The 16,074-nt window shown below is 40.3% G+C and overlaps 1 protein-coding gene across 5 annotated transcripts in view; it reads right to left on the reverse strand.

Moving 5' to 3' along the window:
* The window catches only part of SLC23A2 (solute carrier family 23 member 2), a 61,631-nt gene that overhangs the window by 9,320 nt on the left and 36,237 nt on the right, over positions 1-16,074 (reverse strand). For all 5 annotated transcript variants that reach the window (XM_068421549.1, XM_068421547.1, XM_068421548.1 and 2 more), the window contains 8 exons: positions 14,801-14,958; positions 9,603-9,691; positions 8,055-8,125; positions 6,722-6,903; positions 3,774-3,894; positions 2,920-3,076; positions 1,213-1,360; positions 556-661 (listed from right to left, as the gene is read on the reverse strand). In XM_068421549.1, the coding sequence (XP_068277650.1) occupies positions 556-661; positions 1,213-1,360; positions 2,920-3,076; positions 3,774-3,894; positions 6,722-6,903; positions 8,055-8,125; positions 9,603-9,691; positions 14,801-14,958 (1,032 nt within the window). The remainder of the gene's footprint in view (positions 1-555; positions 662-1,212; positions 1,361-2,919; positions 3,077-3,773; positions 3,895-6,721; positions 6,904-8,054; positions 8,126-9,602; positions 9,692-14,800; positions 14,959-16,074) is intronic.

A 16,074-nucleotide genomic window follows, 5' to 3' on the forward strand; every position in this document is an offset into this window, starting at 1 on the left:
AGGGTGCATTTAACTTTGAAGTTACCTTGACTGCAGCTCCTGTTCTAGCTGTGCCAGCATAATGTCCTAGCACAGACGTAGATAAAACCCAAGAACATCAAGTTGCATTTCATTGTGTGTTTGAGCCATTAAAAGTAAGTCAGTTCTCTAGTGGTGCCTTCAGAGCCAAGACATCCAAAAGAGTATCAATTTCTATGCAGTTTACAACGTCTATGCCTCAACTTAAAACACCCTATAGCCCTGGAATGCCTTTTTGGTTTTCAAAGGGATAGCTTATTTAGGATCATCTGCTCGATGTAGGTTTTCTAACTGCCCTTTACTCCGAATAAAAATAAGATTTTTGGGGTCCTTATCTAGAATGCATTTCCATTAGACAATGGCTGGTACAGACAAGTTAGGTAAATTCAGAATGCTGTGTAAAATTCGTCTGCACAAGTACTAAGTAGTACGGTTTCTTGGAAGAGGATCATCCTGTGAAAGATGAAAATGGCACAAGCCACCCACCAGAGGAGATAAAATACTCAAGTCACTGAGTAATCAAGGCAAAGCTCATACCTTCGTGATGCCCAAGACACCGATGTTAGGGCTGGAAGAAGTAGATCCATTCCCTGTCCCAAATACTCCATCCAGAACACAGGAAAGACCCTCAATAAAAATCCCTCTGTAAATCACAAACAAAACAAGAGTCAAACTTGTATTAGTGTAGACTCGCTTCAGATGGTGCTTTAAGACTGCAGCCTACACTGGTGCCTGTTAAGGCACCTGTCCCACATGAATTATTATAATTAATGTTTCAAGCTCTAACACCAACTTGATTTCTGTTTTCTATGTTTTATATACCCACATTCTTAAACTGAGGAAATTACAAAATATTTCACGTCAAACTTAGAGCTGTTCTTTATTTCTAAAATTGCATTTCAGGTGAATTTGACAAGCTACCCCAATTCCAGAACCGATTGAGTTCTGTCCCTAGGGGAACTGTACGATTAACTTGCATGGACTCCAGCAGGAGTAGGACTACGTTTCCAATGCTACACTTGCAACAAAATAACTCAACATGACAGTTGCATCTTATATTTCAGATCTTTGGCCCTTGTGTTTGACCAAATCGTAACATTTAATCTCAGAATACATTCCTGTCTTACCCCAAAGCAAAAAAGGAAAACAAAAAGTAGCTTAAGACACTGAAAAATATTTATTTCTTTGACATACCTGTTTATTGCATGAATGGGTGGAGGAGGAGCACAAGACAACCTGGCACAGGCATAGTAATCTCCTATTGATTCAATAATGCTAGCAACAACTGCGCTGAGCATTCCTATTACTCCAGCGGCTGAAATTGTTGGCAGTCCCCACTGAACTGTGAAGAAAAGAAAACTGAAATCTCTCGTGCCACAGAAAACAATTTAGATATCAAAACATACAGCAATTTATTCTTCTTTAATGGAATCAACAAACTCCCTTTACAGTAACACAGTCTGGTAAGTTCAAGTAGCTGAAAGGAGCAAAGGCAAAACCGTCTTAACCAACTGCTTTGATCATGCTTGGAAAAAACCCAAAAAACCCTAAACCCCACCAAAAAAATTCCTCCTGTTCAGAAGAAATTTGAACTACTGCTTGTGGAAAAACAATTCTGATCAGCGAGGCGAATGCCACTTAATTATTATTGCTCTAAAAACTCAGTCGTTGGTTACAAGTTTAGTCTACCGAAGAGAATGGCCAACAACCAGCTATGATCACTGCACAAACACCTTCCGATTCCAAATTTTCGTAGAAGAGAAAATAAGATTAATTTAAGCCTGTAGAAAAGCTTGGCAGGTTTTCCACAGCAATTGCCTTGATTCTTTTATCTCTTTGAAATAGATGAGCCTCCCGTAACAAAAGGAACTTTTAAGTCACACAAATGTGAATGAACAAGGCTTCACAAATAAGAAAGGTCTAATCAGGGTGAAGGTTTCCTCTTCTTCTTTCCCAAAAGCTTCTATTATACATCTTGAAATGAACTTTAGAATTGAGTACTGCTTTAGAAGTGGTTTCTTTTAAGAGCTAATCAGAAGCAAAGCATATGGAAAACCACAACGAAGTTGCCTCATTGCAGTGGTATTCCTAACAATTTCTACTATTCCATTCTAGTAGAAAATTATTCTATTATTACCCCATTAATTTCTGAGCAGCACATGGGTGAACCAGTTGTGCAATTCTATCTCATGACGTAAGAAACAGCTTTTAACAGCTTTAAAGGTGGCCAGCAAATTAATACGAACACCCAAGATGTTGTGTAAAGTGTTTCATGCTCTCTTGTAAATATTATTTTGTCCTTTGATAAGCATTGACTGGCATTCTCTGAGTTGCCCATCGGCCCAATTCCAATGCTGCTTCTGCAAGTGAGGACATTTTTGTGTAGTAGTTAACAGTTGTGCTAATTCAAGAATGGGTGTGTTTGGGGCAAAGGACTGCATTAAGCTGGAAAAAATCTCCAGACACTACTGATTCTTTAGACAATGAGAATCAATGACTTCAGTAGCTCTGTAGGAGTTGGGATAACCCATCCCTATTATCGTGTGACATTAACAGCAGCTGACCACAGTACTGACAAGTACAGATAAATCAATCATTCCCTGAAAATCCCTGTTTTATACACAGGGGCACTATGTTATTAGAAGTCAAGAGTTACCTAGATCAAGCCTGCAAGTGCCTTCTACAAACTCAAGTTTCAGAGACTCAGTCTTTCTTGGGTGAGACCTTAAGGTATCAAATAAAAGCAGAAAACAAGAAAGAAAAAATCATCCCCACCTACGGTGTCTTTAGGTCAGGACATGTTGAAGTGCATCAGAATATAGTACTGAGGAAAAAACCAGCAGAAATGATACTCACAGCCATATTATTAGAAAAACAGCCCTTAAAACCAGACATACTTACAAGGATAAGGAACCTTGAACCACGGAGCTACCAACAGCACTCCTCGTCGTGCGTCTGTGCGAGCGTAGAAGCCGTACTTGGAGCTGTCAGGGGGAAAGACGTCTGTCACAGTGAAGATGAAGCAAAGCAACCATGACACCAAAATAGCTAAAATAATCTGTGGAAGAGGAGAAAAAAAGCCATTTAAAATATTAAAGTACACTATCGTTGGCAATATTCATCAACAGCAAACAGCTCCTGCACAGAGTATCTATTACACACATATCTGTGAGCTTAAGTGAGATTTTAAGTCTGAACAAACAGTAAATCCTGTAATAGATCCCTCAAGTGTTTCCCCCCAGCCCCCAACCAAGGTGCTGTTACAAAAGCTTTAGAATTAGAGCAAGCCTCTTCTCTCCCCTAACAAATGGGAAAGTCTCCAAATGGGCACTTAAAGAAACTAGTGAATTAATCTCAACTTTACCAGAGAAATAAAAAGAAGCCTTTCACATGGGGGAACGGAGTGTTGCTTTCATAAAACTAGAAGACAACGATCTTGCTGTCCCTTTTTGGAGGGCTCAGTTTAGGCTTTCACTGCATGCATAAACACACCTTCTTCTCTATCCCCTTCCCTTCCCTCTGTGATCTTCATCAACTCTAACGACTCTTCATCAGAGACTACAATATGAAACTATTTCCTGTGGCAAATGAGCCATTTAGTGAAGTTTCCCATAAGCCCATTTAAGCTTTTATCTCACCTTTGTGATCTTTTGTATTATTAAGGAAAATCAAAGCCAAGGAAAAAAAAAAACAACAAAACCAAAATATAAATTAGGGGTTTTTTTGCCAACTGAAGAACAAGTTCAACTACTTACAGGGAACATCTTGAAAAGTTGCAGCCTGTATGCTGTCCATCCTTTCTTGGATTTGTAAATGGGTAAGGGAAATTTGACATTTCTGGCATACTGAGAAAACAACAATACTAGGAAAATAGTCCTGAGAAAAAAGAGGAGGAGGGTGGGACAAGAGAGACATGTCATTAGCACCGTTAAAATCCTTCTCAGCACAAACTTGTTCAGGCTCTTCAGACACAGAATGTAAATGTACATTTGAAATTTCGCACAAGACAAAGCATCCTAAGAGAATATATTTTAAATAAATTATTATTCCATGAAAGCCAAAACAACATAATTTGTATTCTCAAGTGCAGCAAACAGGTAAATGAAACCAGGAAAATTAATCAGACTAAAGATGTTCAGAGCTAAGCAGCCGTTAGCAAAGAGCTACGCTGGGCTGCTTGCTTCTTTTCAACTCAAACTCTGTGTGTCCAGGTCTGCTCTGCATGTGAAGCACAAAGGTTGCTGCTAGCAAATGGGAAGAAACAGGAAAACTGGATGCCAGTACACAATAATTTTTACACTTCAAAATTTGCATAAAACTCCAAAGCACTTGAAAAATTTCTGTCAAGGGAAATTCTTTCTTCAATTCTTAAGAATTATTTTTTTTGTCTATGCATCTTTTACTAAACAGCTGTAAATCAAGCAGAATAGAGTCCAAAAAAACAAGATTCCATTCAATTGCATCTCACCAGTAACTCAGTTTATTAGTTTTTAGATGCCTCAAGTATTATGCGTTTCCCCCCCTTGTCAAAACTAAGCTCCTCTACACGTTAAAAATTAATTCAACTCCACAGCTAAAAGAAGTATCCACTGCAATGAAAAATAAAGAGCAGGTTGCTCAATTCTGGAATAACCCAAACCAGTTTTGCTACAAAAAGGCTACACAAAGAGTCAAGCTGTCTGAAGCAGCAAAGCTTTTCTGAAATCGGAGATTATGTTTTTATCAGCTGAATTAAAAAAAAAAAAAAAAGGTGGATTTTAAGCCTCCCTCCCGTTTCTGTCCAAGATCAGTTTCAGTCTGTAAGAAACAAAACAGAGCTTTATTCTCCTTCCATCTCCAGGAACAAAGAGCTCTGCACAAGAAGGGTGTCATTTAGAGCCTTTACCCCTGACTAGAGTCCAATGATAAAGGCATTTCCTTGCATTCAAGAAACATTTTGGCATCTCTCCCAAAGCCCATTGCTATCCTGCCACACCAGCCTTGACAACAGGTAGTTTCTTCTTTTGAGTTATTTAGTACAGGGCTGTAAATAATGTAATGTTATATTATTGTAAATAATAATATATTGGCTACATGGCAGCAGGGCTTACTGGTAAAATATTACCAAATATTTAAATGTCCAAAGAAACAATTTTCTTCACTTGGATGCATAGGTAAAGGCCAATTCAGGAATAATTTCCCTTTCTCCAGATCACAATGAGTTGTGTTTTATGGATTAAATTCTTTCAGCTTGGCACTCGCAGAACAAGTGAGGTCAAGAAAACTGTTTGGGAAGCTGAAAATCTTGTCAAATAGCATCTGCAGCTAACAGAGGATAATAGCTCTTGCTCAGGTATTATTCTGCTGTGCTAGACAGCAATACAGGATTTTTCTCTCATCAGAACAGTTGACAATTTCAAGTGCCACATCTTGTACAGATCGAGTTACTTTTGAGAGGCTCTAGATGGCTACGGAATTATTTTCAACAATCTAGTGCACATTTTTGTGTGGCAGAAGCCAGAAATACTTATTGACTGGGAAATATTTAAATCCGCTTCCTAAATTGATTTATTTTTTTCCATCTGCAAAATGTCAACTTTAATTACATGTTTCCATGTCCAATTCACCAAAGGTCTGTTTGATTGATTTAACATTAGTCCCAACTTGCAGAGAATTTGTTTGACGGGAAAATAAAACGTTCCTTTGGGTCAGCTGCTTAACATAATAGAATTACAAAAATATTCATGATGCTAACATCCGAGATAAAAGAGAATTAAACAGCCCTTTTAATCATAAGCTGCACTTACGGAACACTTTACACGTTCAAAGTACTGTGCAAACAGATTAGTCAGATCAGAATCTGATCTCACCAAGTCATTCCTTCCGCTTCCAGAGCCACGACAAAGTCGGTCACTATACACTGAATATAGCAACTGCTTCAACCAATTTCCTTCTCCATAAAATGTGGTTTCTGTCCTTATTTGGCTGGTTATCCACAGCACCTCACAGGAAGCTTTTCTCTTCTCTTAAGCTCATTTTTCTCAGTTATTCCCTTTCATACTGCTCACCTCAATTCTTTAATTTCCCTGGCATCTACACCTACAGAAGCACACACATCATGCCCTGAAATTCACTCTAAAAGCCTTTTTGTCTACTGAACAGAAATCTGTCTGCCTCATCGACTGACGGCGTTCATGGAAATACGTGTGCTCTCTGTCGTCATACAGATTTCTCTTGGCTATAGGTAAGCTAACCACTAATAATGACAAATGGACCACTACTACCAATGGTATTTGCTTGCTTTTGCAGAGTAAGAAACATACACAACAGCATCACAAAAACAGAAATACAAATTATTCACTGATCTCTCTGGTGTTTTGCTAAATCACCTTTTCTACAGCACTGAATTAAGATCCAGCCAACAGCTCCCAGACCAACTATTGTTTTATAAAAATATCTGTTCTCCACACCTCGCTTTCAGCTGTTGTCCTTTCCTTCCTCCTCTTCTTGAGTTGCTGCTGTCCTTAGTCCCAAATTGCCAGCTGACCCTACCCAGACCCACTCACGTTCCTGCACACAGGATTTCTCCACGCTGGGAGCACTGCAATGCTACCTTTGGCAGCTGAGCAGTCTCTGTTTTTTCCCTGGCACTCCAAAATTCCTGCACGTTGACTTACCAACTGGGACCCCCTGGCCTAAGCCAAGAACATCCAGGAGTACTTACAACATAGCGATACCCCAGTGTTTGCCTGCTCTTTCTCCAGCAGCTTGGAAACCGGAGAGGCCAATGAGAGCAACGGTTGGCGTGATGGTCAGAGGTCCAATGTATCGCAACAGGGCGCCGGGAAGGCCAAGCAAACCGATCACCACTTCTATCAAGGAGGACATGATGATAGCACCTTGGATCTGAACACACAAGAACGGGAAAGAGACAGTTCAGTCAAACCTTAAAAGCAAACCCCAAACATTTCTTTTTCTGCTCTGGATTACAAACTGCAGTTAAAAGAACTCAGTGACACAGAAGAACTCAGCAAATTTTTCGTCATAAAACAGCTCATTATGTTTAAGTGACTTATTGCTTAAGCATAACACTTATGGTTTTCTCCACAAAAAACTATTACACAACAGACCAGTGGGCCAGTCTGGTAGTTGTGTGGATAGCACATCACACTGTCAGACAGGAGACCTGGGTTCCAGGCTAACCTTTAAGCTCTCAGATCGAACCGGCAAGGGTTGGTGGCGCCACGAAGGTGATGCTCCTAGCTCCTAGGGGCAGAGTGTGTGCTGCATTGTTCACAAGTGCTCCTTAGAAGCTGGTATAGAGCAGCGTTGTGGTCTCAGGAGACTGTCAGCCCTCTTGGCTGCAGGGCTCTTGGCAGGATGTAGCTATGGTTTGAACATGGGGAAGAGAGAGGGGTTGTTTTTAATTAAGAAAAAGTTGGCAGCCCAAAGCAACGGGATGGGAGATAAATTCCATGACACACGCCTGAATTTGGACCACGCTATCTACCACTCTAGTGTGATGCCTGGGCACAACCCTCATCCTGGGCTCTGCAGAGCATGCCGAAGTTCAGACTGCAGTGCTGCGAGTGGAGAAGGAGTTCGATATATTTCAGCAAGTCTCTTGGGAGAATCAACGTCTTATCAGAATAGTCTCCAACTTAAGACACCGAGGGATGAACCAGATTTGCTAACTGCATATTTACCTTCCACGGGACAGCCTACTGAACAGAGTGACAGCAGGCAAGTGGTCTGGTAGCAGCTGAACTGCTACCAGTGAGCACAAATCGCAGTGTTACAAGAAGAGTATTCGTCTCACTTGTGCATTTTACTGCGCATCTTTTGGAATGTAGTAACTAACTCCTTGTATTTGCTGTCCAGCAATGAACAAGTTGAAAAGACAAAGACTTCCATGAAATGAGTAAAGGGATATATTCAAATGAAAATCGCAGTGATAGAAGGAATTACCAACTTAAAGACAAGAACACACAGATGGTTAGGTGAGAAACTTAACTGGAATCGGACAGATCAACAGCTAAAGGCTACTCCTACATTACCTCTCGTATTCTGGGATACCAGATGTGCTCAGTGTGAAGCAGTTCTGTTGTTCCATTTGTAACTGTTATATCTTACAGAAGGAAGAAAAGAAAAAACACAGGTATTTATTCCTTGGCTACTTTGCCATCACTTAATACAAAATAAATCTCTCCTTAGGCTGTGTCTGACAAATGAGCCTTGATTTACACAGAATAGAAGTTCTGCAATGCTACAAATCAGGTAGTAATGTGCTTATATTCCCCAAGAGCTAACCACGAATATTACCCACTGTTCCAAAGTGGAAAAACCCCCTAACTTTCAGAAAGAAAGGTCAATTAGGGATTCTTTTCCCACTCCAATAAACGAATGGAGAATTACTCAACTGCACACTAGGAATCAAGCACTCCAGCGTTTGTGTTCACCAATTTAGGTCACTCACTGAATGATGAACTGACCCGTGGTAACAACCTCATCTGACACCTTTTGAAGGTTAAAAGGTTCAAGCGCAAGATGCAGCAAAGGCTCTTTTTGAAGAGCTGAAGTAGTGGAAAAAATTGCCTTGCCATCGAAGGTTATCAGTATTTTCTTTCAACAAGGATGCATTAGGATACTGGCACGTTCTGGCGCACAGAAATACCCAACACAGCCAGCACTACTAAAGCCACACCAGTGCCTTTACCTCTTGGGCACTGAAACCCACGTGCTATATCTGACTCCCCCAGTGAGAAAATGTGAATGCTCAAAGCTAAGTTTTCTATAGAAAAAAAAAATCAGGAAAACTAACCAGGTGGTCGTAAGTGAATCAAAAGAGATGTATAAACACATAAATAATATAAATGATTAGAGAATATAAAGGACCCCCAGGAAGAACTTTAGTTTGAAGCAAGCAGCCTGCTTCTCTATACCACTGTCTTGCACTGCCCACAGCCTTATTACTGAATAATCACGCCCCATTAAAAAGGAAACTGCCAGAGCTGCTTCCACTTCAGTTTTCTAACCTAAGTTAAAGCAAAAGCCCCCTACCCAACCAGTTTTACTGCATGTTTTCACTCTAAATAAACTCAAAACCTTTCAGGATGAGGACGTTAGCAAAGAAAAAGTTAAAATGAACATCCAAATATTGTCAAAGCTTGCTCTGCAAAACCTGTCAGGTATGAGTTAAACAGGTAAAAATACTAGTCTTGAGGCGATGCTGAACACGGCTCAAACTTCCTACTACCCAACTTAAAAGGACTGAACTGGACTCACTATTTCCAAATACTGGAAAGGAACACTTAGAGAATCCTTCTGCTTTTCTCTGCATTGTTAACAAAAGAATTATTTTCTGCTACTGCTAGACTTCTTTTGTCAACATTTTTTACACTGAGAAAACCCCAGAAACAGAATTCCACAAGGGCATTTTTAGGGATCTTCTTCCCAGGCACAAAGTTTTAACACTGTAAAAGGAGAGAATTTTCATACTCCCTGCTCATCACATCCAGTTTCCATATCGAAAGGTCTGGCAGTTGCACTATATGTGATCTGGGTCATTTGTCACTTAAACCTGAACAAGCACAAACGACAATTACCTGTATTATTACATTTCCACTTCTCCAGGGAGAGTATTGCTCTAGCAGGTGCTAAGAATGCAAAAGCACTCGCTTGAAACAAGGGTAACCTGGTGGAAAGGGAAAGAAGAGATGCTGACATTTCTCGGTGTTGCATCAGGATATCAATTGCAGTTAGGTGGTTACTCATCCTCAAAACCACCCTTTATCAAGGGTTATTAAAAATGTGAAATACGAGACATTCTTATTAAAAAGAACAGCCATAAAATACTATGACTTCACAAACCAAAGACCTAAGTGAAGACTCTACATGCATGAAGTTATTAATACAACGCCTACAATAATTACCAGATACCAGCACGCAGGTACCAGACATTGATTTAAGGTTTTGACTCAGCAGCACAACAAGGATATGGATGCATGTTCTAAGCACCAGCCAGACTGCTGAACACGTAGCTTTTACCGTCCCACCACATTAAAAAAATCTCTCTGACAGAGCAGTACGCAGTCTGCATACTCGAGACCTTCCCTCTGCATGACAGTCATTTATACATTCATCTTTAAGTGTATGTGTAAATAACTATGAGGTTGGTAAGAGCTGATTAGATGTTCCAGGTGGCTACCAACAAATACAAACGCTGCAAGAATTTCAAGATGACATTCTTAGCATTGGTGTTTACACTTCCCAAAAGGTTGAAGATCTAAAGAGCATCTACCAGCACCAACTACGTATTTATTGAATCAACCGTAGCTTGCATAACATCACAAATATCCAGATGTTACTTAACCACAGAGAAGATGCACTTTGAACTATTTTATAAATACTGTCATGAATGGATTGTAATAAGATTCTCTGTAATAGCAGATCTCAAACACGTGGAACACTTAATTGTTCATGTGGCTCTAGTTACTACGTTGTGTTTATGGCTGTTTTACAGCCTCGATGCCAGTGCAAACACCAGTAAAGGAAAAAGAACTGACTGTACAGATTCGGATAAAGATCAGAAAAGGCACAAAGAAGGGGGAAAAAAAAAAAATCTATGGGGAAAAAGTCCTATACGTGCTTAACACAAAAAAAGATCAAACCAGAAGCATAGAATCACAGAATCACAGAATCAATGAGGTTGGAAGAGCCCTCTGGGATCATCGAGTCCAACCGTTGCCCTGACACCACCATGTCAACCAGATCATGGCACTAAGTGCCATGTCCAGGCTTTTCTTAAACCCCTCCAGAGATGGTGACTCCACCACCTCCCTGGGCAGCCCCTTCCAACAGCTAATGACCCTTGCTGAGAAGAAATGCTTCCTAATGTCCAACCTGAACCTCCCCTGGCCAAGCTTGAGGCTGTGTCCTCTTGTCCTGTCGCTGGTTGCCTGGGAGAAGAGGCCAACTCCCACTTCACTACAACCTCCCTTCAGGTAGTTGTAGACTGCACTAAGGTCACCTCTGAGCCTCCTCTTCTCCAGGCTAAACACCCCCAGCTCCCTCAGTCGTTCCTCGTAGGTCAGACCCTCCAGATCCTTCACCACCTTGGTTGCCCTCCTCTGGACTCGCTCCAACACCTCAACATCTTTCTTGAAGTGCGGGGCCCAGAACTGGACACAGTATTCAAGGTGCGGCCTCACCAGTGCTGAGTACAGAGGTATGTTACTAACAGTAAACAGGCAGGAAGTCAGAACAGTTGAAGTACCATCAGAAAGGAGTTTGGGCCATGAGCAATCTGAAAAGCTGACCCACCTACCACAAATGTTGAAAACTGCATTAAGAAGTCAAACTTCATAAAACACCCAAGCCATCTGAGCACCCCAGTGGCATGCAATTCCCTTCTAAGTTTCCTCAAGCAAAAATCAAAGCTTTATCTTTGATGAAGAAACGGTTGGTAGCTACAAGTGAATGATTCACCTTATTTTTCAAGGTTCATGAAGCAAACTGAGCAAGCTGGTGCCCATGGCAGAGTACGCAATACCTGTAACAAGCTGTTACTCCACCATCCCACCTACACAGCACTCTGCCCCCCCTCTAATGATTTTGTAAATACACATTGCAAACACATTCTCCAGTGATGAAGTCAGGTGTACTAAGACTTAGGTCCAGATTCTGAGTCTTATATCACATAAAATACTCTGCATACATAGTGAATAAGAAGATCTTAGCACGTCTTGCTTAGCTATCTGCTCAACCTTTGTATGAGACAGGCTCAAAATATTGTTGTTTTTTTTTTCCTAAGCAGAAAAAAGTATTTTTTTTTTAAACTTATTACTTAAAATCAGCCAACGACGATCAATCTCTTTCTGAAGAGATAGTTGCAGTTTGGAACATTACGAAACACCTTTCCCATTGCTAAGCCAGGCATTCATTACTAGTTGGGTAAAGTACCACCAGCTTACGATTGGGATATCATTTTAATTTCATGGCTAAATTGTGAAGTTGCTCAATTTTGGCACCAGCCCTTGTGAAGACAGAGCTTTTTATGCGGTTTAAGTCATCTGGAAATGTCTTCATTATCTTAACATTTCACACAGATGTAAGAAGGCTTAGACAATGTAGCTGTATTTTGATTGCCTCACTCATATTAACTGCTCTGAATCCTTGCCAAATCTTTTGGCTTATTACATAATCTAATAAATAGCTTGAATTCCTAAAATTAGTATGGGTACCAAATTGACCACAACTCTGCCTAGTAATTGAGCTAAATCCATCTTTAAGGACCTTTAAACCATGGAATTTGACCTTTTTGAAACCGTAGTGGCTTTATTTGCTGAAATACTTTGCCGTTGACAGACTTGCCAATAAATACTTTAAAAATCTCATTTAGAGAACGTCGCTGCTATATCCTATTCCCACCCTTACATAAAACCAGAATCACATGTTATAAAACATTCAACCGTGGAAATTTTCTCCTTAAATACAAGTTCACATATTTTAAGACCCAAATGCAATTGCCTCTTCGGTATATAAACAGGTGCAAGTGGAAGCCACTGAAAAGTAAAAAAAAAAGCCACCACAGAGGGTAGAGGTGGGATTATGCAGAAGGAACAGAGCATTTCAAACTGATGGGACCACGTCCGTTTCTGCAAGAGCCCTGGATCACTCTATGGTAAGTCATCACAGAATCAATGAGGGCGGAAGAGCCCTCTGGGCTCATCAAGTCCAACCATTGCCCTGACACCACCATGGCAACTAGACCAGGGCACTAAGTGCCATGTCCAGCCTTTTCTTAAACCCCTCCAGAGATGGTGACTCCTCCACCTCCCTGGGCAGCCCCTTCCAATGGCTAATGACCCTTTCTGAGAAGAAAGAGAATAATAAAGAGAAAGAGCTCAAGATTAGTTAGGGAAAAAAACAAAATATCACAAACTTCAGTTCTGTGAAGAGAAATAAGTCCAAAACAAACCCTAAGCTTTTCCTGACAAATGTGAGGCAGAAGAAGAAAGCTGGTAGAAGTACAGGAAAACCAAGCTCCCCTTTGAGTTCATCTCCATCCACAACTCTGCACTTCTTACAACACTGCAAGATTTTAAACGTCACCAAACGCAGGGAGGAGACACTCAGAGTTGAACAATAAAAGACCTTATCTTCCAGCTCCCACCTAGGTCAACAATCCCTATATAAAGCACGAATAGAAGAAGGGGGGAAAAAAAATACATCACTCCCATTAAAGGACAAGTTCAAAACACCAAAGGGCAGAACTCTGCTCCTCTGCCTCCTTTCAGATGAGGTACTTGAAAATCTATGATTACAGCTAAGGCGAGCTACCCTATGAGCACAAAGAGGCAATGAGGCAGAAAATATGATTATTAACTGCAGGCAGTCTTGACTAAATGAAAATACATTGGGGAAAGAAAATTTTCTCTTTCAACAATTTTCATTACGCTGCTTTGTCATCAGAATGAACTTTTCATACAAAGCAGCGAAGCGATTTTGTAAGTTGAGTAAGACATAATAAAAAAATAAAGGGAAGGTCTTTTCAAAGGAAAAAAGGAGAAGAACGCTAACTAAAGCTAACTGAAACAGCAACTACAGATTACATTGGAAAACCTGAAATATTTGGAAAATTTTTAGATGAAAAGCTGATCTACAACTGCAAATGATCTACCACAGGCTTGCCTTGTGCACCCTGTTGAGATAACTTTTCCACCCACAGATTCTGTTTCTTAGATAAATCTTTAAAAATGTGGGGGAGTTGTCCATTTTCTCTTGGAATGCAAGATTTCAGCTCGCATTGTTCTTAAATTGAACTAAATGACCTATTAATTATTTAAGTAACCATATGAGGGCATACTCCTAAAATATGCACTTTTCTTCTGGTTTTACTTCTCACTCTTGGTTTATTCAAGAAGATGCAGAAATAGCTCTGCAGGTTTCAGCTATTCCCTGTTCTCACAGGCAGAGGCAACAAAAGTTTAAGTAAACATGTCAAACATCCCTCTGCAGTGTTTACTGCAGAACACACATTTTTAAAAAAGATTTATCTTCACGTTAATAAAACTTACAACATCCTGTTCTTACAAACACTAGATTTTTACAAGTATTTGCTAACACCTGAATTGGGCTCTTGCATCCTCCTAAGGAGAGCAGACCAAAGGGGAGGTACAGGCATCCCTGTACACGAGTGTCGTCTGAACTCAAGGAAGGATCATTACCTGCAACTCAGAGCGACTAACAAAGAAAAACAAATAATTTGTTCACATTAAAAGGTACCAGAGACACTCAGTTCAGAGAATAAAGTTACTCTCATCATTTTTCCTTACCTTTTTAAGTTGACAAGCACTTTAGGGCAACAAGCACACAATTTGCTGTAGGACTAATCACAACCACCTAAATATTGGCCAGAACATAGAATCATTCAAGAAACTAATAAAAAAAAATCAAAGTTAATTCATCTTTACCAAGGTGTATGAATTTTTCCTTTCCCCCAGAAACACTTCTACCTTCTCCATCCTCATGGATTTCCTTCCTCCTCCTCCTTCATTCTCCTGGCCTCTACTGTATTTTCTTACCCTTGAAATGTCTTCTCTGATTTCAGATCCACCTTTTTTTGCGAGCAGCTTTCCAAAAGCTTTCCCTAACTGCCCTGTATTTAACCTGCTATCTTGTGTTTCGTGTTTATCCTTTGAAAATACCTCCTCTCTTGGATCTCAGACTGCATCCTGGAAATCCCAGCAGATGTCTAGTCTTATCACCATCTCAACATCTAGAAACAAGTCCCGAATCTCACCTGCACCCAAAAGTTGTTTGTAACAATGTGGTGATGCCCACGCAGAAGAAAATGGTCCCAATCAACTGGCTGGTAGCCCACTGGTCAAATCCAACACACATGGCATCAGCTAGCAAAAAGGGCACCGCTATAGTTCCACTGAAACACGTTAAGTAATGCTGCAAAGAGAAAAATGGTTTGTTAATACTGCAGCGGATATTAATAAGTAAATAAATTTGTGACCATCTATTCTTTTGCATTGGATAGTTTTGCTTTTGAATTATCCACCAAAGCTCTCACTTCCTGGTCCTCAGCATTTCTTCAAGTATTTTCCTTCCATGTCAAGCTGCCACTAGCCTGTTGCTAATGATCGTTACTTCTGTAGGATAAACTAGGTTATTTACATAGCTACTCTTCTTGATGAGGAGGTATCTAGGGAACAGCTTCTAACTCAGACAAGCAGATAAATAACTCCATTCACCTTCAACCATGTGAAAAACCATTGGCTTACAAATGAACTTAGAGCACACACAAACCAGGCTGCGAATAAGCTCACAAGTACCACAAACTAGGTACTCATTAATTCTTTTTCAATCCAAATACATTAAGCAAACAAACAAACAAGAGTCACCATATTCACCAACGCAAGTAAAAATATAATCCCTATAGAACTGCCTGGCCTTGAGGAAAGGCAGAAACAAAAAGGATGCTTTGGAATGTATTTGTTTGGAGATCTCAACATACTTTACAGATATTAACAAATTCTCAGCATTCCCGTGAGACAGATATTACCATTTGAGAAGGAAAGGAGATGAAACGAGCTGTTCTGCTTCACACAAGCGAGTGGCTGAGCTGGTAGTAGGGTCCAGCTCACCACTACAGTCCTAGTCACAGCAGGAAGCAGAGAGCTCCAAGGAGTGCAGAGTTTGCCTGCCCTGCTTACTAATTACTAGCAAGCCTACAGGTCCAGGATGATGCTATCAAGCTTGCAGAGCTGAAATGACTACAGTAGCAGGTTTAATAGTCAAGATTTCAGGACTAAACCATGGTCTCTCTCCATCTTTAATTCCAGAGGTGCCAAATGTCACTTTCTGAAGCTTACCACTTAGCATTTGCTCACTTATTTACTAACAGCTGCTTAGAAGACTAAATATTGAAGTGAATCTCACAAATGGATAAGTCAGCAAGCAATAATATAGATCATTATCAACACAGTAATCTTTGCGATCGACTTCAGAAGAAACTGTCTTAACACTTTCTTCAAACATGTGAAAGCGTGGGAAGAATAAAATTAT

The sequence above is a fragment of the Nyctibius grandis genome, chromosome 33 (assembly GCF_013368605.1).
Source record: "Nyctibius grandis isolate bNycGra1 chromosome 33, bNycGra1.pri, whole genome shotgun sequence".
Taxonomy (NCBI): domain Eukaryota; kingdom Metazoa; phylum Chordata; class Aves; order Nyctibiiformes; family Nyctibiidae; genus Nyctibius; species Nyctibius grandis.